Genomic DNA, 25,621 nt, shown 5'->3' with positions numbered 1-25,621 from the left:
GCTTTAAATTTGTGAAACTAATCTCTCTCTTTCTCTCTTTCTTCCCTTTTCTCTCAAATTTAAACATTTAGGCCCCATTTAGTCTACTCAGAGTGTAAACGAATGCACAGTGCACATGGCATCTGTCTAGAGTCTGCAGGACACGCTGCACTAGAAAATGAAAGACAACTCATAAATCTGTGATGAGACAATTTTGGAAGATGACATTTCAATTTCTAAAAGCCAAAGTACATCGTAAGATGGCAATGGACTGAACTTCACAGCCTCTAATACAATTTTCATTTATTTTAAACATAGTTTGCATGTTATAAAAATACTGATCACAGTGAGCTTTACCAATTGTTATTGCTATAAAAATGAACTCAGGAACAATATTCTTAGTGGAAATAAATTATATAGTCATTCTTTTTTTTTTCCTTTTCTTTTTTTTTTTTTTTTTAAATCACAAGAGAAAAACCTCAGCTGTCTGGTCGCTGGCACAAAACCAGTCTTTGAAGAGGTCTTTTGCACATGAGCGCCAGTCCATTCCCCCAGTTTCCCACATGGTTCAAGGAACACAGACTCTGGCCTCCGTTACCATGGTCCCACAGGGTCTTTCTGTGCATAGACAGTTCTAACAGTGGCAACAGTTCTTCAAGACAGTAAAAGGATGGACTGAGAGTTGGTATAATCTTAGTTCATATGTGGTCTTTTCCAATATGATGGGACACAGCGACACACTTCTTCACTAAATGACAGTCCTGGATCACAGTGCTTCAGTCGATTTGTACATGGCCGTCTGTAACAACTAGAAAAACAGAGAAAAACACATATGGTGAAGACCAAGGTAGCCAGTCAAGATGCTACAAACCAGCTTTTATGTATTTTTTTTTTTAGTTTAAAGCAGGAAAAATTACTAACTTTATTATTAATGTGTTTATAGGTTTATAAATATTTAAATGTGTGCTTAGGTTTACAGAATTGTAGAGAAATGAAAAGGGCTTTTAAAAACATAGCTCATTTGCTGACACGCCAATGGAAAGATGGGCTATTGTAAGCATTAGTTCTTTTGAAGTTCTTTCTGCTTTGTGGATGAAAGTAACATAAAACAGAAAGTTTGAAAGTGAATATTTAAGGTCTGCTGATTTCCTGTGATCACATAAGCATGGCAACGTTCACAAAAGTCTGGGATGTGCATGGGACCCAGACTTCCAGGCAATTAAACCCAGCCATCTTGGCAGGACCGTAGTGTTTGGCTGGCAGCCGCATCCACACTTTTGTGTTTTTACTCAGCAGCTGGCTGGACGATGGTGGATAACTCCTTTTCCTCCACCTGTATTCTGAATGGTGAGAGAAAACATGCACAGTTGGGGCCCTTCTCCATTCACCCTAGACTTCCAGTTGCTGCTAGTAGTGGTGAAAGGGCAAATTACCCATCATTTAATTTTTGGAAATTCTATTTGCTGTACTAAATTGACTCTAGCTTTGGAGAGTGTCTTGGAAGGTGAATTGTTCTCACTGTGTAATGGGCTGGAAAGGAAAAATGAAAGAGCACTAAAGAGCCCCTTAAACATTTAAAATTTCATCTCATTTGATGTAGAAAGGAAAGCATAGCCAATGATTGTTTTGTACTTAAAATAGTTAATTTTTCTTATTGTTTTCTTTGACAACTCATGCACACATATAATGTTTCTGGATTACTCTCTCACCTTCTACTCTCTAATCTCTCTGCCACCCTTGCACCTCTTCCTCCTATCAAACTTTTTTTTACATATTCATGTTTTCTTTTTTATTTTATTTTTTTTTTGCTTTATGATCCATTCGAGTTAATCATAGTCAGCTGAGTGACCACCGGATTGGAAGTATCCAGCTGGAGCTCGAGGAGAAGTGGGATTTCAGTGGGTACTCAACTGATGGCCATGAGTCCTTTCTCCCTGAATCTATCAGGAATAAATAATTCAGCAGTGTGAGGCTCTGTCGTCTTAGCCTTTCCTCCACCCATGCCCCACCCAGGCCTGTTCTTGTGTAGACCCAGTAAGAGCCTCCATAACAACAATGAGTTCATGATTATGATGACCGTGTCCTGCCCAGAAGAAGATGGTTTACGGCCCCTTTTTTCTATCTCCCTAGCTCTTACATTCTTTCAGTTCTCTTTTCTGAAATGTTCTGAGAGGCTTAGCAGAGGATGGTATAAATGTTATGTTACAAAATTTTAACTATTCATGATGACATAATGAATACAATTTCTTTATTAGAAAGAAAGGTATCTAGTTCTCAGTGGTCGAAGACAGCAGATTATTAAAGTCTTTCTTCATTGAAATAAATATTAGGAGAAAATGTATGTCTATATATTTTACAATGTTCTATTTTGCTCCAGCCATTCGACACCACAAACTCTGGAAAATACACTTAGAAAAATGGACACCTTTAGAGTTGCAATGAGTATAAAGACTTAGCCTAGGAATACACTTCAGGGCTGGGGGTATTGCTCCATACCCACTTGCCCAGGACATGGTAACTTCAACCTTAAATACCAGAAAAACAGGAAAGGGCTTTAGGGCAATATATGAAAGACTATATATTGTTAAGCAAATATATAAGGGCAGAAATATGATCTACTTAGTTACTGTGTCAATTCTCTGTAGAAAAATTATGATTTTTTTAACTAGTCTATATACAGTCACACAAAGAAATCAAATTTGTTTTTGCTAAATTTTATAGCTGTGTTCTTTTAGATATTGAAAATATTGAAAATATCACTTGATAAGTAGGGTCTGAATGTGCAAGTGAAATTGGAAAATGTATATTAATCAAAATATTTTAAATGAATATTATAATTATTGTAAACAGTTCTGAAACAATGCATAAAGAAAACAATATAATCAATGAACTACCTGGGTTTACTTATGTCTCATTATACAGTAACTACAAATGACAGATCTTTATAATTATAAGTTAAAATGAGAGCACGCACTCTTGAGACTCAAAAGATAGGCTCTACTCATTGGGGTACAAGATTAATGATAAACAGCCACGAGGATGTTATATTAAAAATAAAAAAAGATAAGACTGTTTTTGTAGATGTTGAAAGGGTAATATTTGCCCATATATAAACGGTGGGTGAAAGAGGTAATTTATTGGCAATCGGGTCTCTACAGTCTCAGGTAGCAATGAGAAGAGAACAGAACTACAAAGACGGTAACATTAAGGACACTCAAGATAAATATGAAGGTCTTTGCTGGATCTAGCTACTAAGAGGCTTAAAGAGAGCTTAACAGGGGCCTCTCCCAGGCCACAGACCCAGCTTAGATTAGAGATGGAAGAATACAGAAAGCCAAATCCACGGGCGGTGGAGGAACTCTGAAAAATCAGTATCATGGCCAAAGTGTTCTTAGCCTTAAAGTAAGAGAATAATAAAGTAGAAGAAATCTGCAATCTTCACAAACTGAGAGAGAAGAAAGACAGAGCTGAAGATAGTGAAGTAAGTTAAGCAGAAGTATGGCTGCTGGACCAACACTGAAGGAATACAACAGAAGTATCAAGAATAGAGATCTTGATTAAATAGTAGTCATTTTCTGAGAAGAAAAAGGTGTAAATTCAGACATAAATATGGTAAGTCCTTGAGTCCAAGAACCTTATTTATTTTATTATTTTTAATAAAAAAAGAACAAAACCATGTTGTAAAAAAAAATTGAATGATGGGGCAAGAGAGATGTCTCAGTGGTCAAGTACTTGCTGCTCAGTCAGAGGACCCAGGACCATCACCTGAAACCCACATGTTGACTTACAACTCTCTAACTGCAGTTCTGGGAATCCAGTGTCTTCCTCTGACCTCCGTGGGCACCAGGCACCCACAAGGTGCATAGCCATACATGCAGGCAAAACACCAATATGGGTAAAATAAAGTAACATCTCAAAAATGAGTCTTGAGTAACTTTTAAAGATCTTGTTTTAAATTTTTTATTATGTGTGTATGTGTATGTGTGTATGTCTGTGTTTGTTCATGAGTGTGTATGTGTGAGTATAGGTGTTCCAGGTGACTAGAGATGCCAGTAGAGGGTATTGGATTCCCCTGGAGCTGGAGTTAAAGGCCATTGTGAGCTGACTGAAGTGAGTGCTGGAAACCAAACTCAGGTCCTCTGATGGTTCTTAACCACTACGTCATCTCTCCAGTTGTTGGAATATCTTTACCAAGATATTACATTATTGTCATAGTTAGCTTTATTCATTGATCCAACACAAATCTAGAGTCATTTGAGAAGAGTGAACCTCACCTAAGTAATTGACTAGATCAGATTAACCTATGCATATGTCTGTGAGACATTTTCATAATTTTTAACTGATGTAGGACTTGGCCACTGTGGGTGGTGCAATCCCTAGACAGATAGATTTTGACTTTACTAGAAAGTCTGGGATTAAGCCAGTGCACAGCGTTCCTCCAGGTTTCCTTCCATTCCTGCCTCTAGTTCCTTCTTCTGGTCTCTGCACTGGCTTCCCTTGATGATAAACTATACCTTGTAGGTCAAATAAACTCTTTCTTCCCAACATTGGGTATGGCGTTTATCACAGCAACAGAAAGCAAGCTAGAACATTTATTTAATTCCCATGAAGCAGTAAGCATTTAGTGTAAATATTTCATTTTTGTTTTAGAGCAAATTCTGAGGAAACAGTATGGTGCATCCTGTCCTAAATTACACCCGGAAGTAAAATTGTGGAAGGTTTCAGACATAGGTCAGTGAATGAATTTCTAAAACAATACATATGCCTTCTAAAGGTAATTCATATAGGACTGTGGAATAAAGAATAGCATTGATTTAAATAATCATATCTATTCTGAGAGAATTTATTGGCTTCATTCCAATAAGCAGCTGCTGATTTGGGTTGAGAAACTGGTTCCTGGTTGGGAGCGTTGCGCTTTCTAGAAAGGCATTCGTGCTGCTTCCGTCGACCCCTCACCTGCACGTCTGATGGTGGAACTTCTTCCCTTTGAGGAAGCACTTCTGTGTGTTTTCCGTACACTCACAGGCACATTTTCCAGGATTCAGGGGTTGATTTCTTGGACAGGTTTGTTTACATACACACTGGCATGTGTTTTCATCAAATTCCCTGTTGGCTCCACATGAGTTGGAGAAAGCTTTGTTTTTACAAACACACTGGCACGAGTTTCTGTCCAGTTCTTTGTGGGGTCCACAGCTGGATGGGCGAACCCCCCCTTTGCAGACACACTGACAGGTGTCTTCATCCAGTTCCTTTTCTGGTCCACAGACATCATGGTATCCACTGGTTGCGCCTAGACAAACACAGAACATACTTACTGAACCTCCCTTGGTTCAGGATGTGGCATCACACATATGCATCCGAACCATCTTTCCTTTTAGTTTTTTTTTTAAGTAAAGAGCTATGTATAAACATGCCATGTCCCTTTATATAGAAGTATTTAAAGATATCAAAGGAAGGAGCAAAAATCTTACCTTGTACTCATTCTAAGGAGTGATGAAGAGAGTATTGTGAGAACTTAATATGAATATAAAATGAAAATGTAGGTCAGATAGAGACTGAAGTATTGTTTCGCTTACCACCCTCAGCATTTGAATAAAAGATAAAGTCTTGTTGAGTCAGGCATCGGCACATGGAGTTATTCCACACGTAGTTTGCTGGACACGTCTTGTTGGCTGTCTGACACCTTTGGGGGACACAGATTAAATAGAAGCTAAGCAGCGGTATAACTGGCATACAGAAGGATCATCTCCTTTTCCTATATATATGTTACAAATCAAATCATGCTTACAAGAAAGATTTAAAATATTTAAAAATATGGGTGAACCATCGGTGTCTCCTCTTAAATAACACCTAGCTCACCTGCTGCCAGGTTTCAATCTCAGAGTTTACCATTGTGAATTATAAGGTCTTAGATAGCTCCAGACTTAACAATTTTTAAAGGAAAATAGGCTTCTTTGTGTAATGGTGTTTTAACTTACTAACAAATGTAATGATGCCTTCCACATTACTCTGTAATTTCCTTTATCAAATAAAAATATATTTCAGGCAATTTTAGAGGTCATTTGTCAAAAAAATTTCTGCATGAGTTTTAATGGCTGTATAAAATTTCATGAGAAGATGTGATTGGTCTGTTTGTGTGGCTTCAATCATTTGGCTCTCAAATACTACTACACCTATGGTGATATTCACATAAAAACAAATTTATGATCTTATTTCTGAAGCACAGATGTCACAGCTCTAATATCTCTTGATCAATGCATGAGTTCCACTTTCTGTTTCACCAAAAACAGATATCTAAGAGTCATCTCATTCCTTGTCTTCGTTTTACTTACCTTCCTTTCCTTCCTTTCTCCCTAACCTCCTCTTCATTTTTTCTTATTTGTTTTAGAAAAAAATATGAAAAAATGGTTTTCAGTCAGGAACTTAAGCTACTGTTTGAATGTCGCAATTGTCTCGCCCTTAGCTAACAGAAACTCATTTATGCTAATGGCTACAACATTGGGCATTTTAGTACGACAGACCTCACTAGCTCATCTTATTCACTGCCTCCACACCCAGAGTGGTCCATTTTTCACATAGCTGCTGCCATCATCATCATCATTATTGCCATCATCATCATCATCATCATCACTACTTTAAAATGGCTATCATTTGAGATTGTGTTCTGTGCCATTAGCTTGAATACCTAGATTGTCTTAGGAGTCAAATGAAAATATATTCTGCAGATTGTTATCCTGGTTAATGTCTGTCCTGGAGGCTTTCTGGTCTTAATCATTCTAACTTACAGAGCATGCATTAACCTTTACTACTTGGCTTGTTGAGAAGAATGGGTGTGGATATGAAAGGGAAATACTTATGTCAACATCACACACCACTCATTTTAAAGCAATATCGTAAACAACATTATGTGGTGGAAGGGTGGTGAGTGAGCTAAAGATTGTTACAACACAAATAATCTGTGGGCATCCTAAAGACTGCACTGAATGCAAACAAATAGGCCATGTGTTTGGGATATTGCCAAGAAAAGTTATATAGCTATATACTCAATGTAATGAAACACTCTCTTTCAAAAACAGCATAGGAACTATTATGAAACTATACAAAGATTCCGATTTGGGCTTTGTCTTTTTACAGAATGAGCAGTTACGAGCTGTGTCTGTTTTAAAGCAGGCCCTCATTATGTGGTATTGTCTGGCATTAAACGTGTGATCCTACATCCTCGGCCTCCCAGTGCTAGAATCCCCGGCACACACCTCTACGCCCATCTTGCAAATATGCATCTCCTAGCCATCACCTCTGATCATTCTTCGGTGTTTTCCTTTCTAGCCATCGAAAGACAAAGCCTATTCATCCTTGTCAATATGGCACAGTGTGCCTAAAATGTGCCATATGCTTCACCCACATGATTACTTTCAGCAGATGGTACTGTTTACTTTAACTTTGTTCCCTCTTCCTTTCTTGAATTCTCCCAGTCATGGCCCCTTTAGGTTGGTGAAAGAGTCTATTATGGGTATTTCTTGAATTCAGTACTTTTTCGTCTCTCCATGTTATTTGCTATGTCATGTCAACTAAAGCCTCTCATAGATCATGCACAGGGTCCAGCTTGTCGTCTATAAGCAACGATGTGTCAGTGGCAGTGATAATTGCTGAATGATCATAAAATGGTTTAACGATCTTAGATGATATAAAAAGTTTTCTCTTTCTACAGACAGTATAGCTTATGGTAATTCATCTAAAACAACCTATGTGTGGAGGTTAACTAAATTTTCAGTATTTTTTTTTCATTTAAAATAAAATTAAACATGCTTACCATATACATTTTCAGGAATAAATAAGTCATCTTTAGCAGGATAAGCATGCATATATTTTTAGGCAAAAACAAGAATAGTTATGCCCAAAACCAACAACAAAGGATAGCTATAGCTTTCAGTCCTTATGCTTGCCTTCATGGTAACAAGTTCAAGCACAACATTTGGCCTCCAACAGTCTTTATATACATAGCTGCTTGCTTCATCATGCTTTTGTTACCTGCCTTTTGTTTTTAATCTTGAATATGTAATGCATTTACTCATGCAATGATGAGTTAAGACTATGAGAAATGTGTGTTCATTGAAGTTCATGCTGGACCGTATTCCCAGTGTGCTATTATTTTTCTTGGTGCCTTTGTTTATATGTGTTAGTATTGCATTTTGAAACACAACCCAAACCAAAAATCAACATCAGGCCAACCAGTTAAAACCTGTTTCGTTCACTAAGTATTTCCTGGAACATGCCATCCCATCCTAAACATTTCGGTTAATGCTTAAAATAATCTCTACTCAGTACATTATTTTGTCATTGTGATGGTTTGAATGAGAGGTTCCCCATAACTCACAGATGTCAGAATCCATTTGGGGAGGGTTTGGAGGCATGGCTTGCTGGACAAAGTGTCACTGGGGGGAGGGAGTATTAAAAGTTGCAAAAGAGTCATGCCATTTTGAGTTAGCTGTCTCCTGCATGCATGTGGATCAAGCTCTCAGGTATGCCCCAGCACCATGCCTGCCCTCCTGCCATGATGGTCATATACTATTTTCACTCTGGTTCAATATGCTCTCAACTAAACTCCTATTTCTTTTAAAAAATATATTTTATTAATTTATTTATATTACATCTCAATTGTTGTCTCATCCCTTTTATTCTCCCATTCCTCGCTCCCATTTTCCCCTTACTCTCCTCCCCTATGACTGTGACTGAGGGGGACCTCCTCCCCCTGGATATGCTCATAGGGTATCAAGTCTCTTTTTGGTAGCTTGCTATGCTTCCTCTGAGTGCCACCAGGCCTCTCCATCCAGGGGACGTGGTAAAATTCTCTTTTTATAAGCTGTCTTGGTTATGGTATTTTACCACAACAATAGAAAAGTAACTAATAGAGTAATTTTATCATTTGATCATGAAAAATTGTTCATGATAGTATTTATCAATTTTCTGAACCGATGTTATTAAATCTGCACATATATTCTATCCGAACTATAATATCTTACCTTATTATCCTTCTACCTGTGATTGTAATATCCTTTTCTATATTGGCTTTGGATGGGTACATTCTGTTATGATGACAGTAGAAAATATTTCTTTTTCACTTTGGCAGTATATAATTTATTCTATTTTTGCTTTAAACAGTACTTTTCTAGCTATTTGTTACAGCTTCTATTTGGAACATGAAATCAAACAGATTCTCAGGCATATGGATCAGGAGTTCAAATGTCATCTTCATGGGCTATATAATAAGTTTGAAGCTAGCCCAAGCTATATGAGAAAATGTCTCAAAAAATAGAGCCAAAACCTAACATTTCCTAATACAATGGAATAACATATAATAACACAGCCTATCAGAGTGAATGTGGTATAGATGAGTTTCTACAATTTTCTTTCAATTACACACACACACACACACACACACACACACACACACACACACACACACTAATATTCTCATACAAAACCTCAAACACAGGATCCCCTTTCCACCTGGATTATGTATATATTTGGATGCAGTTATCTTTTTTGCAGTCTAAAAAATTGACAAAAACAAAGATCTAAGCTATATAAATGGCAGAGTGACAGGAATCATTTCAGTTTCTAGGCCCCGTCTACTGGAGAGTGAAGGCCCTTTCCCTCCAGGGGAACATGGTAAGCTTTGTGCTGGGGTTAAATTGTCAAAATATGTCCATACAGATTTATCTCTACCTAAAATAAGTAAGAAAATGAAAATTTTTCTTTGCCTTTACATGGTCAGAAAAAATTTTGCTTTCATATGGCACAACAAACTCAAAATACATATTTTAACTATATGAACATTTTTATGTAGAAAGTATTATAGGAATTTTTGGGAATGTTATAGAAACATCCAGGTATGTATTTTTATAGTAGTAAAAAAAAGTTCATATAATCCAGTTGTACCACCTAGTTTTCTCTTTTGTGTTTATGTTGAACAAAAATATATTTTGGCACACAGCTTTCAACTGAACCTGCAACAGTCTTGACAACACAAACTTTATAATATTTACTAATGGTTTACTTAACGAGAACTAAATTTTTTGGATTCTAATAGTGTTAAAACACAATTTAATTTTCAAAATTATATGAGATGTTTCACACAAGTAAGAAAATTTTGCTCACTGTAAATAGATTTTTATGTTGAAATCTGAAATTATGCTAGATAATACTGAATTAAAGAAAGCAATATTTGGATAAGTACATTTTTATAACTCCTAAATGATGATCCCTCCTTCAAATGTAAGAAGCAAATTCTTAGGATTTATATAATACCATCCTAAAAATGAGGTGGAAAGAAAAATTTTAAATGTTGTTTAGAGGTTAAGGTGTTTTTAGGTCTAGATAGATGTTTTAAGTTGATAAAGATAAAGATGATATTTGATAGATATTGATTTACATTCAGAATTTTAGATGCACCAAGATAAGGAAGATGTTTACTTCAAGGCTGCCAAATACAAATAGGCAAACACAAACACTATGAATGTAACATTTATGTAATTCTTGATTCATTCATGGTTCTTTTTGCTGTAGGTAGTTTATTGGATATTTGTGTAATAATATAAATGTATATGTAAAATATTTAATAAAAATAAAAGAAACATGTTATTATATTATAATGAAAGGAGGTGTTGACAGATTATGTAGAAGGATTATCTTGCCTTTATGACTTAATCTTCAAGGTATTTTGATGCTGTTGAGATTGATATTCGAAAGTAATGATTAATGAACATATGTAGAGATTTTTACAAGTAAGACATTTCATGTGCTACATTGGCAAAGCATATTACTGGAAACACGTGTCTTCTGCAAGCTATAGAATAATTTTTAGTATAGTTCTATGTTGGGAACTTTCATAAGTTCTCCGCCAAAAAGAACATTAATTTTTATGAAAGATGAAAGTTACTTTTATAAGAATTATTGCGTTATTTGAAAATTTCACTTTAAAGATTTGCTAGCCATAGATTTTGCTGTTTGAAATCAGGAGTCATGAGTCCAAGGATCTGTGCATTTCTCAATAGGAGTATCCTATTGAGTAAACTTTATTAGTCCTTTTGCTTCTCTGAAACTTAGAGAGATATACACATTCTGGGTTGAGTAAATTCTAAATGTTGGGAAATAAACTAGCCTTTATACTTTGAATGTTATGGCATGCTATCTCATGCCTTCTATATTGTTACTCATTTCCTCTACATTTTGGCCCTGGAATTTTATATTCTTAGAGATTCCTTGACTCTCAAAATCCACACTCAACGAACTAAAATATACTACCACTATTATTTGGCATTTTATACAAATGAGCTAAGATGTTATAGTTCTTTCAAAGAAGTATAATCTTTGAAAAAATTTACTTTATAAATTAATCCCAAATTTTGTAGTTCCTAAAGCATAACTGACAACATTTTATATTCTTTAGCTACAAAATGATGTTTTGACACATGCAATATGCCAAGAAAGTAAATAAAGGGAATCCCAGCTACATTAATAATTTTGATAAATATCAAGACAGTAATTTGATTTCTTTTTAAATTTAAATTTATTTATCTACCTTACATCCTGATTGTGAACCCCTCTCTCATCTCCTCCCAGTCGCACCCCTTTCTCTCTTGTCCTCATCCTCCTTCTTTATTCCTCAGAAAGAGGGAGCCCTCCCCTGAGATTTGATTTCTTAAATGTCAGCTGTTGGTATCTGAACTTCAACTATCTAAACCTATACGATGGAAGAATATAGATCCTGAAACTTTTTGAAAGGTTATTGTCTGAATAGCAACTGGAAGGACAGCTGTATTTTGGTAATGTAAAGGCTTGCAGAGCTCTGGAAAAAAATCTTTCATTAGTTTTGTTACAAATATTGTTTAATAATTTTTTTATCCTGACCTCATTATTCATGTTACTGGAATACACTTTTATGTTTACACAGATATTTTTAAATTCTAGATTTCCTATAGTGCTTAACAATGAATAAAAAATAAGAAAACTTTTCACTCTGGGGGCACAGCAGAGTGGTAGAGTGTTTGTTACTATATGTGAGACTATGGGTTAAATTACTACAGACACACACACACACACACATACACACACACACATTACATATATGCAAAGTGCCTTTGTATTCAATGTAATTATGTAACTTCCTTTATCCAATACAGTAAGACATGATTCACCCTTAAGATTATTAAGTAGTAAGCATTGAACCCCTACTCTGATCTAGCCAACAGACAGGACATTCTCCACAGTTATGTGGAGAGTGGGAACTAACTCTGACAGGAATTCTGGTGCCTCATATTTGACCACCTCCCCAAGGTGGGGAGGCCTGGTGGCACTCAAAGACTTGATGGCCTGTGACAATAAAGTGGGGGAGGAGATCCCCCTAGGTCATGGACTTAGGGGAGGGGAATAGGGTGGGAGTGGGAGGGAGGGAGGAATGGGAGGATACAAGCGATGGGATACCAATTGAGTTGTAATCTGAATAAATTAATTAAAAAAAGAAAAAAACCCTAAAAAAAGATTCTTAAGTTTACATATACATATATATGTAAAAAAAAAAAAAAAAAAAAAAAAATACAATGAAAAAAAAAGTATAGCACCAAAAAATTATGTTTAAAGTATAAAGGTCTATATTTAATATACATATATCTAAATTATGTGCATTTGCTTATATGCTTTAAATTGAATTGATTCACATGAGTTTACAGGCTTGACTGTGATATTGCTCGCCTGTGTTCTGTGAGTCTTCTGACAGGATAGAGCCACAGTTTGATCACTGTCAAAAAAAAAAAAAGGAAGGCAGATAGAGTGTGATGGATGTAAACTCTATGCATTTAATAAATTTGACACACAATATATGAAAGAATAAAAAAAGTATGTGTATTAGTTTAAAAAGCGAAATGACAAGATCAAATCTTTCCTTTTTTTAAAGCTCTAAACAACTGTTTGGAAGCAAAATATGTCACAAAAGGTCACCCACCACTGGATATGAGGCAGCCATTCAGTGCTGTGTGCTCACTGACTGATTCAAGTAGGGTGCTTGAGTTTTGAACTGGATGGCTAAGCGAGGTGTGACGTGGGTGAATAAAGTGCACAGGGAGGCATTTATTTAGGGTGTTTTTTGAGCATTTGCAGAAGTTTTAATAGGATAAAACAATAAAAGTTAATACACAGTTATACAGTTTTATTTCCTAATTTAATTCAGATTAACTGAATTAAGCCAGAGAATGAATAAAGTTAAATAATCAGGAAATCAGTAAGAATATGCTTCAACAAAGCCTATGGTCTTACTAGCATGTCACAACCATACTTCAGTAGCAGAAAACTACAACGCCAAACCGGTGACAACAACCACAAAAATTAAAGGGCAACAGAAGATTATAATGACCTCTTAATAACTCACAGACATCGTCAGTACAAGGGAAGGAGAAATGAATAAGTGTTATGTAGAATTTCAGGGGTAATGAAACCCTTCTGTATGATACTATCATGGTGGATACATGATATTATTCATTGGACAAATGCTACAAAATATGCTGCAGGGGGACCTATGATATGGCCTATGGGATTTTTGCTAATTATGATTCTACCTCATTGATGAAACAAATATACCCCATCTTCTTTGTATCTTTTCTTCCACAAGGACTGACATAATATATCAACCAGGTTGAAATAACAATTATCTTCAATTTTATGAGCATAAAACATGCAAAAATGTTTAGGTTATCCTGAAAATTGTCTCACTATTTTTCTGTACATCAAACTTTCTATTCTACCTCAACACCTTAATAAACCAAACCAAAACCAAACCAGCACTCTTGAGGCTGGTGTTCACTGCTTTAAAAGCATAGCGTGTTTTAAAATTTATCCCTCTAGTTTTTCTGTCCTCTGGGGAAACGCATAGGCAGAGTGCCAATGAAGCAGATGAGCTGGTAGACTACTCCTGGCTATTTACACTGTGTTGTTCCTTCTCCTACCCAACCAAAATGCCGCAGAGATGCTGGGATGCCAAAGGCAACTGTCAGCAAACCAGACCATCCAGCTACCACATAATATCTTGATTTAAAAAAAAAAAATAACGCTTCTGGGTTTTTTACACAATGCTTCTCTTGACTGAGTTTCACTGGCAAATTCATTCATGCTAGCAGGTTCCCAAGTATATATACATGTGTATATAGTCTATATGTGTATATATAAACACATATACACATGAGAGAGAGAGAGAGAGAGAGAGAGAGAGAGAGAGAGAGAGAGAGAGAGAGAGAGAGAGAGAGAAAATTAAGAAATGATGAACAGGTATAACACTGAGATTTCAGAAAATAAAGGCAGGTATACATAATGATTTTAAACTTTCAAAGAGGATATTTTTTAGAAGATCCTAAAATGCCTGTTTTTGGATGTTAACAAAAAATTCTTTGTCATCAGATGGTTTAAGACTATGTCTTGATTTAGTGGGAGCATCCTTTCTCTATTATTCATAAATGTTAGCGAATTATTTTTATGCTCATCTGTTTATTTGTATTTTAAGGAGAAAAACACATAACAATCTTCAAATTTAAAGGGAAAATTTGAGGAGTTAAAGCTGGAGAAAGAAAATGCCATGACTTTTAAGCTTTTAAGCAACTGGACTGAGGGTGTATTACAGATTAATGGTCTAAAGACACTGAGTCCTCATGTCTTAAGTAAAAAGTTGCCGGGGATATGTGTTAGCTGTCCTCCTTGGCAAAGATAAGAGCCCTCACAGTAAAGAGGCTCTCTCCTTAAATCCCAGTAAATGTAAATAGTTACTATTAAGTACATTTTATTTAGTATAGTGTCAACACTATACAACAATCTCAGTAAACAAATAAAAGATGAATTATCACCTCAGACAGATTTTTAAAAATTTTTCATCCACTGCTTTTATCGTACTTTTCAACTTGATACTATTTCAAAGACTGACATAATCACATAACCAGTTCCAAATAATATTTATCAGCCATTTTATGGTGTATTAAGTACAGTTAAAGATGCTTTGGCTATACCGAACCTTCTTATTCTACCCTCATACCTTTATAAAAGCATGAAGATTTCCTAAGCTGGCATTCACTACTTGAAAATCATAGCCTTAGTAATCTCATTATCTAATACCTTATTGATTTTATGTATTAAAATCTGTTCAAATAAGCCCAGTCTTTGCCATAAGACTTTTATTTCCTTACATCTTCATAGACATTGTCAGCGTTAACCAACTAACCAACCAATAAATGCAGCACTATTAGATTTAAGATACTTGTGTCTCCTTAAAGAAATGCTCAACCTCCTTAGTCATCAGGGAAATGCAAATCAAAACAACTCTGAGATTCCATCTTACACCCATCAGAATGGCTAAGATCAAAAATTCAAGTGACACCACATGCTGGCGAGGATGTGGGGAGAGAGGAACACTCCTTCATTGCTGGTGGGAATGCAAACTAGTACAGCCACTTTGGAAATCTATCTGGTGCTATCTCAGAAAAATGGGAATAGGGCTTCCTCAAGACCCAGCTATTCCACTCCTTGGAATATACCCAGAAGATGCTCCAGCACACAACAAGAAAATTTGCTCAACCATGTTCATAGCAGCCTTATTCATAATAGCCAGAACATGGAAACAGCCTAAGTGTCCCTCAGTAGAAGAGTGGATAAAGAAACTGTGGTACATATACACTATGGAATACTACTCAGCTATTAAAAACAAGGAATTCCCGAAATTTGTGGATAAATGGATTGAGCTAGAAATGATCATAATGAGTGAGTTAACCCAGAAGCAGAAAGAATCAAATGGTATATACTCACTTATATCTGCATACTAGCCCAAGGGGCATGTCCCACGAAAGCCTTCACTTACCAGGAAACTGGGACAGAGGGGAAGGCATCCTATTGGGACTCTAAATGAGAGAAGCATGGGAGAACAGCAAAATAAAAGGATCCAGAGGGTCCTAGAAATCTACAAGTAGAACAATATGATAGGCAGATTTGGGCCCAGGGGTCCCGCTCAAACTAAGGCACCAGCCAAGGACAATACAGGAGGTAAACTTTAAACCCCTTCCCAGATCTAGCCAATGGTCAGAATATTCTCCACAGTTGAGTGGAGAGTGTGATACGACTTTCTCACATACTCTGGTGCCTCACATTTGACCATGTCCCCTGGAGGGGGAGACCTGGTGGCACTCAGAGGAAGGACAGCAAGTAGCCAAGAAGAGACTTGATACCCTATGAGAATATATAGGGGGAGGTAATCCCCCTCAGGAACAGTCATAGGGGAGGGGAATAATGGGAAAATGGGGGGGGGAGGAATGGGAGGATACAAGGGATGGGATAAACATTGAGATGTAACAAGAATAAATTAATAAAAAAAAATTAAAAAAAAAAAAGATACTTGTGTCTCCATATAATTTCCTTTCTGTGTGTTTCTCTTCCTTTACCTTTCCTTGATTGCATCCTTCTATTTCTATTTTGTAGTACATTGATTTGCCTGTAGTATACTGTCATAGGAAAACCATGAAACTGTAATCAGCTATTATCATAAAAGAATATAATAGCTATGAAATAAACACACCAAATGTGCATGTAATAACACAATTACAGCTCTAAAGCATAATATCTACACAAAAAAGCCATGCTGTCATCATCAAAAAGGAGCAGTGTTGACTGTGGTATTTTCTTGTGACAAATGCAGGGGAAAGCTCTTAATCTGAGGTCTAAGAAAGGGCTATGGCATTAGAAAGGCAGAAAAGAAAGAGAACTGACTTCAAGATAAATTCATAGTAGGAACAAGATACTGAGCAGGAAACAGGTTTGTGCCCAGGGAATCAGACTTCGTAGAACACAGATGTGGAGAATAATGGCAAGTGACAAAAAAAGAATGTGGAGAAATCTGTCCTCAATTCTTTAAGCAACTGATAGGCACTATTATTGCTTGGATGAATCAAAAGATGTCTTCTAAAACTTACAATCGTGAACAAGAATGGGAAAGAGAGTTGATACAAAGCAACTGGCTTGACACTGATGTGCTAAATCAGGTGTACACACAGAATAAAGTAGATGGATAGAAGGGATGAGAATTAAATGAAAATTGGAACAGATATCTTGCCCTTCTCCCAAATAAGCAATCGTGCTTGTGTGGCATAAAAGAAGAAATAACTTGTAGATTATTGATTGATAACTAGATTACAAAGTCTGAAAAGAATCTGAGGACTTCATGCTATATAAATACATAGAGGAATACAAAGAATTGAACTAATCTTTGGATTTACCATACAGTTAATAGAACTATATGGAAATGGAAGATAAGTCTAGAAAAATTACTAGGATCCAAGTATGTGATCAGATCCTCAAATGAAATCTGAACCATGAACACAGACATGCTCCGCAAAGTGTTCAGAGTGGATGCTTTGTCCTAGGAAACAGGACCTAGGAAATGAACAGCACCCCAAGGGCTGCATGCATGCGATGACACATGGGGCCTGGTCTTCAGATAAGGTTGCTGTTTTTCATTCTTACATTACTGATTTTCATCACAGATATCAGTGAGATCTTTCTATTTTTGTGCAAAGGAGGACAGATGGGTGTTAGTATTCAAACCATCACAGAGTTCTCCATAAAATGTCCTGAAGAGGGCAACTTATCTGCCAAATTAAGTTGTCTAGCACTAGGAGACACCATGGGAAGGTTACTACTAATAGTACATTGTGGGAAGACAACTATGTAGTATATTTACTGTCAAGGCTCCGAAGGTAAAAGCCTGTCTTAATTTCCTGTCCTATGTATTGTCCATGTCCTTATGCTATTTTAATAAGTGCTGAAATTATGTTTGATTAGCCTATTACATACACTAGAAACACAAAACAAAACACTGAGATGCATCTTTGTCTCAGAGTTCAAAGTTCCTAAGACCCAAGTGACAATGAACAATATTCCAGTACAAGTTATTCACAGTGACTGAACTGGTGCTCTGTCCTTCCCTTTAACCAAGTGCTACTCTTTGCTAAACTAAACGTTAAGAAAGGAAAACAACCTGAATGCTAGATGATAGAATGAATGTTCATTTAAGCAATATGAAGAGAACATTCAAATAATTAAGATTTCAGTAGTCAAACTTTGCTGAAATAAGGAGTAAGGAGTTACATTTCAACTATGTCTTAATATATCACCATAATGTGTATGGTTAATTTTGTTTGTTTTAGACTTAAATCATTAAGATTTAAATTTTTAAGCTTTAAAAATCATTTGTAAGTGAATATTCAACATCAAGAGGATAAATCAATGTGACCACCTCACTATTTGTTTGAACAGTGGTAGTCCTTTGATAGTGTGAACCACCCTGCCTATACAATGGGTGGCTCCGTATAATGTTACTTTTATTGTATAATATTTTATATTTTGTGTCTTATGAGAGATATAACAGTCTATACAAGCTTCTTTTAATAAACTTGTGTTTATTGGAAGATAATTTTATATTAGGAGAAGATGTAGAAAAAAAACAGACTTCATTCATACTCACTGTGGCAATGTTGCTGGCAGAGAACGTCTAATAATGGAATGGACTTGTCTGTAAACGTCCAGCTTAGACATGCATCGGCAGGAAGTGTGATTGGCAAAACTGATTGTGACTGGTTTGGGGCCTTGAGAGAGAGGCACTGTAATTTCAAACAACTACAAAGGGACAAAAAGAAGAAAAAAAATATTATATGGATGTTACAGAGGACTTTTATGGTACATGTTGAAGTGCAAAAGAGTGTATAAGGCTAGCTTCTATGGCTTGATACTGTGTATCAGAGGCAGAGCACTAAAGCTTTTCAAAGGATAACAAAGTAAAACATCGTTTGCTCCCAGACAGCATCTTCCATCACAATAATAAACAGCTCAGATGCTTACATCACACCACTGGTTATGGACCACACTAAAAGTATGAGGAGTACCAACTAATGACACGAAGCAAGGAAATGAGACCAGTGTGCTCAAAGAAAAGTAATTAGTTCAGAGTTCCATGTTACTCAGTATCAAGGTCTTTAAGCCCAGGGATATAAAATGTGACATAAGTTATCTGTAGTAAATATCTTCCTGACTTATGAGCAAAGCTACTGGCCTCACAGCCTAGAAATGCCTAGCTAAGTCCTATTTTATGCAAACTGAATCCGCAGACATAAATTATACTTATGAAATTAATTTTCACTCCAAATAAAATTTCTCCTTGAAAGTTTTACACATCTCAGATCTCAAGAATTTACAACATTTGAAATAAAAATGAGCATTGCATTTTTTTTTTAACAAACAAAGCTGTGTTACTGCAACCTTGACAGACCTTATAAAAATGAGCTAAAAATAAAGTAGAACATCTTACATGCTGTGTTGAATTAGAGTCTGAATATGGAGCTAAGCTAAGGTGTTTATTTATACTCCTAGTTTATGGAGAACTTCAGTTCTCAAACGGGGAGAAATAATGAAGTTTTAACTTGAATACATAGACTAAATGGTTTTCAATTCCTAGGGTTTATAAGCCAGCTTATTACTAGAAAAAAAATGCTAAAAAATGAAATCTTACCCAATAGATGCTTGTTTGTAATATCTATTTATAGGAAAGAAATGACAATTGAACCCTGTATTATTCTGTATCGTTATGGCAATCTGAGACGGGCTCCAAAGAGTAAAATACCTCAGTGCTGTGAAACTGCCCCCTGGTTGTAGTTGCATGCCATTGGTTGACAACTGCTGACAATGGCAAGAGGCTAATATCATTTGACAACTTTGGCCACACAATACAAAGATGTTTTTTACTGAGATAAAGAAAGAATACTATTATTTATGACAACATGGTTGGACCTGAAGGTCTTGTTAAGTGAAATAAGCCAGGCACAGAAGTACAGGTACTATGTGTTCTCGTATACATGTGAAAAATAAAGTAACTTTTATCATCAAATTTAAGAGTAGAAATGTTGTTCTCCAGATACTTGGGAGGAGTCGGAGGACATGCTGCTGTTAGAATGTTACAATTAGCTCTGGGGTGCTATTTCACAGTGAAGGGACTACTTACTGTGATTGTGTATTGCATATCTCAAGGGGCTTGGAACTAAACAGAGAATTCTCAACAGAGGAGTATCAAATGGCGGAGAAACACTTAAAGAAATGCTCAACCTCCTTAGTCATCAGGGAAATGCAAATCAAAACAACTCTGAGATTCCATCTTACACCCATCAGAATGGCTAAGATCAAAAATTCAAGCGACACCACATGCTGGCGAGGATGTGGGGAGAGAGGAACACTCCTTCATTGCTGGTGGGAATGCAAACTAGTACAGCCACTTTGGAAATCTATCTGGTGCTATCTCAGAAAAATGGGAATAGGGCTTCCTCAAGACCCAGCTATTCCACTCCTTGGAATATACCCAGAAGATGCTCCAGCACACAACAAGAAAATTTGCTCAACCATGTTCATAGCAGCCTTATTCATAATAGCCAGAACATGGAAACAGCCTAAGTGTCCCTCAGTAGAAGAGTGGATAAAGAAACTGTGGTACATATACACTATGGAATACTACTCAGCTATTAAAAACAAGGAATTCCCGAAATTTGTGGATAAATGGATTGAGCTAGAAATGATCATAATGAGTGAGTTAACCCAGAAGCAGAAAGAATCAAATGGTATATACTCACTTATATCTGCATACTAGCCCAAGGGGCATGTCCCACGAAAGCCTTCACTTACCAGGAAACTGGGACAGAGGGGAAGGCATCCTATTGGGACTCTAAATGAGAGACACATGGGAGAACAGCAAAATAAAAGGATCCAGAGGGTCCTAGAAATCTACAAGTAGAACAATATGATAGGCAGATTTGGGCCCAGGGGTCCCGCTCAAACTAAGGCACCAGCCAAGGACAATACAGGAGGTAAACTTTAAACCCCTTCCCAGATCTAGCCAATGGTCAGAATATTCTCCACAGTTGAGTGGAGAGTGTGATACGACTTTCTCACATACTCTGGTGCCTCACATTTGGCCATGTCCCCTGGAGGGGGAGACCTGGTGGCACTCAGAGGAAGGACAGCAAGTAGCCAAGAAGAGACTTGATACCCTATGAGAATATATAGGGGGACATAATCCCCCTCAGGAACAGTCATAGGGGAGGGGAATAATGGGAAAATGGGGGGGGGGGGGAGGAATGGGAGGATACAAGGGATGGGATAAACATTGAGATGTAACAAGAATAAATTAATAAAAAAAAAATATGTTATAAAAAAAAAAAAAAAAAAAAAAAAAAAAGCCAAAAGTGGTTTCAATATTTTTTTCCTAAATAAGTCATAAATATTTGTAGAGATAGGTATTTAACTTGATTACACAGTGTGAGCATATTTAAGCAATACACAGTACTGTTAATATGAAATTTAATGTTTTTAAGGTATCTAGGAAAATAAATGTACATATATAAAAAAGGACCATCTAACTTATACAATGCACACTTTCTTTTTTTGAAGGGCACTTCCATCTACATTAAGCAATTCAACTACTTTTTAGCAAAATATAATGTATTCATAAAAGATAGATAAAGACTATGCCCAGAGAGGACATTTTTCTTATCTCCCATATTTAAAAACTGTATAGGTTTGGAAAAGTAGTTAAGCCTTTCCAAGGTATATATTTTTCTTTAATAATAAGTTAAGTAAAGATAATACCTGATGTGCTGCTTCATGGGATTTTAAAGAAAATTATATAGTACAGTGTACATGGATATGATTATGTATATTGTTTGCTATAGAAATGTTAATATTTGCATGGTATCTGCATACATTCTCAAGGCGATATGTGGTTTTTCAAAATATTACCTATTTTTCATGGGTAATATATGCTCTCAACATGGCAAGAATTATGATTTTGAGCAAATCTTCTGTGAGCATGCATTTCCTTATGTGGTGGGCATGAGACTTCTCATTTGTTGAAATGATATAAAGAAAGACATCCGTTATCTATAGATAGCTATTTCATAAAAGGATTTCGTAGGTCTGCGTAAATTATAACTATTTTAAATTTCTAGGGCACGTACTAAACCTACAATAACAGAAACCAATATAGAAGATACATAAAGTTGCATAAAAAGAAGAATATTAATATGTTTATAAATTATTTCTTTAATTTTCTTGTATTGAGGACATAGCTTTGGCTCTTGTACATGATCAAAATTGGAGCTGTGCTTCAGTTCTTAATTTTTATATGATTTTATATTTATATGTGTATATTATATGTACATATTTAATGTGTCTTACATCCTAAAATCATGCAAAAGATAATGTTTGTAGTTCAATAAATAAAAGTCTACTATTATTATATAATAAACAGTTAAATGCTTGTGTCTAGAGCTGTAGGAGGGCAAGCCGTGTAAGAGTTGTCAGTATCAGAGTTGTGCGTAAAATCATGGATACTGATGTGCTATTCGATGAGATCATTGAAAACGAGAAGAGAGCTCGTGTAATAATAGAAACCTGAGAGAAGGGCACACTAATTGTGGAGGCAAATAAACCTGTAAATATCAGGTGAAAAGGCAAACTACTAACGGAGAAGGCCAGGAGGGAATGAGCAACAGAAATGAGCCAAGGAAGGAGAGAACTTGAAAGAGGTAAAGTGTTGGGCAAATGCTTCCTGGAAACCAAGTACGTTAGGAACTAGGTGATGACTAGGAACACAGCACACAGTGCTGTGGGATGTGGCTGGGCAGAAGCTTACTGTAAGAGAGGAGCCACAAAAGGACCAGGGACAGGAAGAGGGACCAGATTGACTGGAAAAGAATTCAGAGGTGGCAGGCCACTGGGGCTTTTGTGGTTACAGAAGATTTCCTATTGCAAGAGCTGGCATTGTCTTACGTGACGGCGCAGCACAGAATCCAACAGTGATGGACACGGTACTGTTGGAGATAACAGCCATGGAGAAGGGCTTAAGTGCCCTGCCCTCGTGGCTTAGCAGGACCATCTTTATCCACAGTGTTAGAGCTGCTCCAGGCTACTTCTACCCTGTTACCCAAAAGGAGAAAGGGCCTAGAAGGCCACAGCGAGCAGCCTCAGTGATCATGGAAGCATTTCCACAACCTGGTTGGTAATATTCAATCTCATCATCTCACTCTCACGCAATTTGGGGCTGTATTTAGCAGCAAGACCTTGAAGAACGTTTTGGTCAGATGAGGACAGTGAAATCATGTATTAATAAAGCATATTTATAGACTAATGAACACGGCTGTAAGCTTCCAAAAGCAGGAAGAAATGTGCGGAGGAATAAACAAGTTGAGGGCTGATGTAACAGGTGAAGAGACTTGAAAACACAACCTTGTTCAGAGTTGCTTTTGCTGTAAACTGAAGGGCTTTTGTAAGCGCTACGATTGCAGTGGTGCTTCAGAGAAACAAAAACAAAACAACAAAAAAATTTTTTTTAGAGTTAACCGAACTCAAGAAAAACAAAATCACAATCAACACTGTCACCTTTCACTGTGGCTAAGTAGGGAGTGGGAAGGCTGATAGGGGTTAAGTGTGATGACCTACAGGGACAAGTAGGCTGAACGCAAAAACTTTTCTTCTGAAGTACATCCTTCAACTTCAAGCTTTGACTTAAGTTCTTCTTCATTCTGTGTTTGAATATGTAAGTGGGGAAAGGTTAGGAATCCAGGAAATATACGTAATATTTTTTTTTTTATCCATCTACCAACTTCAAAAGGCTAACTGTACCTATGCCAGGTCTTGCCGATTATTCATGGGGCCTCCCTAATTCTTGATTTTCTTCTGTATTGCCTTGTATGTGGATGTGGATGAAAGCATGTCTTATTTTCCAAACTCCGGTACATTTTCAAGTTTGCAGGCTCATTTGTGGTTTTCAATAGCTCTGCTAAACTCTATAAGCTAAACTTAGAATGAATACATATGCCTCTTTCCCTAATAAGATGATAAATGCTTACGAAACACAGACTTGTAAAAAACCAAGTAGATAATCAATAACTAGAAGTGCATTTTAGAAATGCACGTGCCACTTTCAGATTAAATTTAGCTACTCTCCAAATAGTTGGTTGCTTAAGTCATTTCCAAGTGTGAAACAATAACCACGGGCTTGGTCTTAAGAAATAACAAGTCCTGAAATCACCATTTATAACTTTTGCTTAGACACAAGTATCTCAATTCTAAGTCTCCATTTCATTTTCTACAAAACAGTGGTGATAATGGTGATGAGTAGGGATGAGTTTTGATTCTGCCTTCTCCACAATCATCCTTTTGAATTACAACAGCAGCACCCAAGATAAATGTAAATCTTTGTTAAATAGTTTAACACACACACACACACACACACTAAATTTCTGCTTGAATTACTTTCTTTCTTCAGATTTCTTGACCACCCTATAAAAGCTGCTAAAGTCCTTGCTGGAATTCCAGGATGATAGTCATCAATAATGATGCTTGCTCATATGCAGTGTGTGGTTAACAATAATTATCAGTGAGGATGAGTGGAACACACATGTGTGCATGCACTGATACACACAGAGATGTGTATGGCCTTGTGCACATATAGCACACAATAGTGATAGATACTATAGGATTTTTAAGGTACCAGAGAGTTTCTAATAAATGTTCTTAGTAAACAAGTAGCAGCAGTGAAATACTCATGTGAAATCTTCTCTGGCCAGTTCATGAAATATGAACATCATGTTTAACTATAATCTTCTGTCAGTAGAGAAACGATCTATATAAACCTACCCATAGTGGACAGAGTAAGTGGACTCTATTATGCTTTAATACTATACTCACTGGGCTCTCAGACTAATTTGCATTTTAATGCTACATAGTAGCGGTTTTTATTCACTTAAATTCAAATTGCTTAAATTCAGGAATAACGGTCTATATCTAGCATGTCTATTCAGCAGGTAACCAATTACAGTGTGATATTTACTAAAACAGACTTATTGTTCTAAAGAAAGTACTTCCGGAACAACACAACATTAATTTATAATTCATTTAAATTTTAAGTGTTAAAATATGACTTATGAACACTGATGTTATATATATTTGCATGTTTTGTTTTGGCCTTGGGACAGATTTTTAAAAGGCACACATGTAAAGAAGGCATTTTTTTAAAGCCTGAGAATTGAACAATATCTGATTTTATATTCTGTGGACATGTGCTAAATAAGGGTAAATAGGAAATATTTCTGACCTTAGGTTTCCTGGCCTTATCTCCTGGCATTCTTTAATAAGAGTATGTAATGTTTAATTTTCACCAACAAGAATGGACTTCTAATAGAGCACAGTTTGGAACAATAGTGTTTACCCAGCATAGAAACTGCTGCAGATTAACAGTTTCCATCTTTCTGCATCTCACAGGCTGGTCAAAAGAGGATGCAGAACTTCATCATTGGGAATATCCTGGGCTAAAGTTTATTACCAAATTTAATAGGGATATTTTTGGATATAAATACGATCCGAAATAGAGACATTTAAAACATCGTCATATCTAAACTATAGTTCGTTTTTGTTTTCTTTTGTTTTTGTTTTTTGTTTTTTGTTTTTTTAATTACCCCAACTTTGAGCACACTCAGAATAAAAGGTTGTGGCTGGAGGTTGCAGTAACAATAGTAAAACC

At 36.3% G+C, this 25,621-nt stretch overlaps 1 protein-coding gene across 1 annotated transcript in view; it reads right to left on the bottom strand.

Moving 5' to 3' along the window:
- Positions 1 to 265: 265 nt before the first annotated feature.
- The window catches only part of Vegfc (vascular endothelial growth factor C), a 99,749-nt gene continuing 74,393 nt past the window's right edge, over positions 266 to 25,621 (bottom strand). The window contains exons 4-7 of the mRNA XM_051169498.1: positions 18,524 to 18,675; positions 5,556 to 5,662; positions 4,936 to 5,269; positions 266 to 787 (exon numbers count right to left, since the gene is read on the bottom strand). Coding sequence (XP_051025455.1) covers positions 673 to 787; positions 4,936 to 5,269; positions 5,556 to 5,662; positions 18,524 to 18,675 — 708 coding nt within the window. The 3' untranslated portion in view covers positions 266 to 672. The remainder of the gene's footprint in view (positions 788 to 4,935; positions 5,270 to 5,555; positions 5,663 to 18,523; positions 18,676 to 25,621) is intronic.

Source organism: Acomys russatus, chromosome 27 (genome assembly GCF_903995435.1).
Source record: "Acomys russatus chromosome 27, mAcoRus1.1, whole genome shotgun sequence".
Taxonomy (NCBI): Eukaryota; Metazoa; Chordata; class Mammalia; order Rodentia; family Muridae; genus Acomys; species Acomys russatus.
Note: the sequence above shows the minus strand (reverse complement) of the source record. Positions and strands in the feature narration are given on the sequence as shown.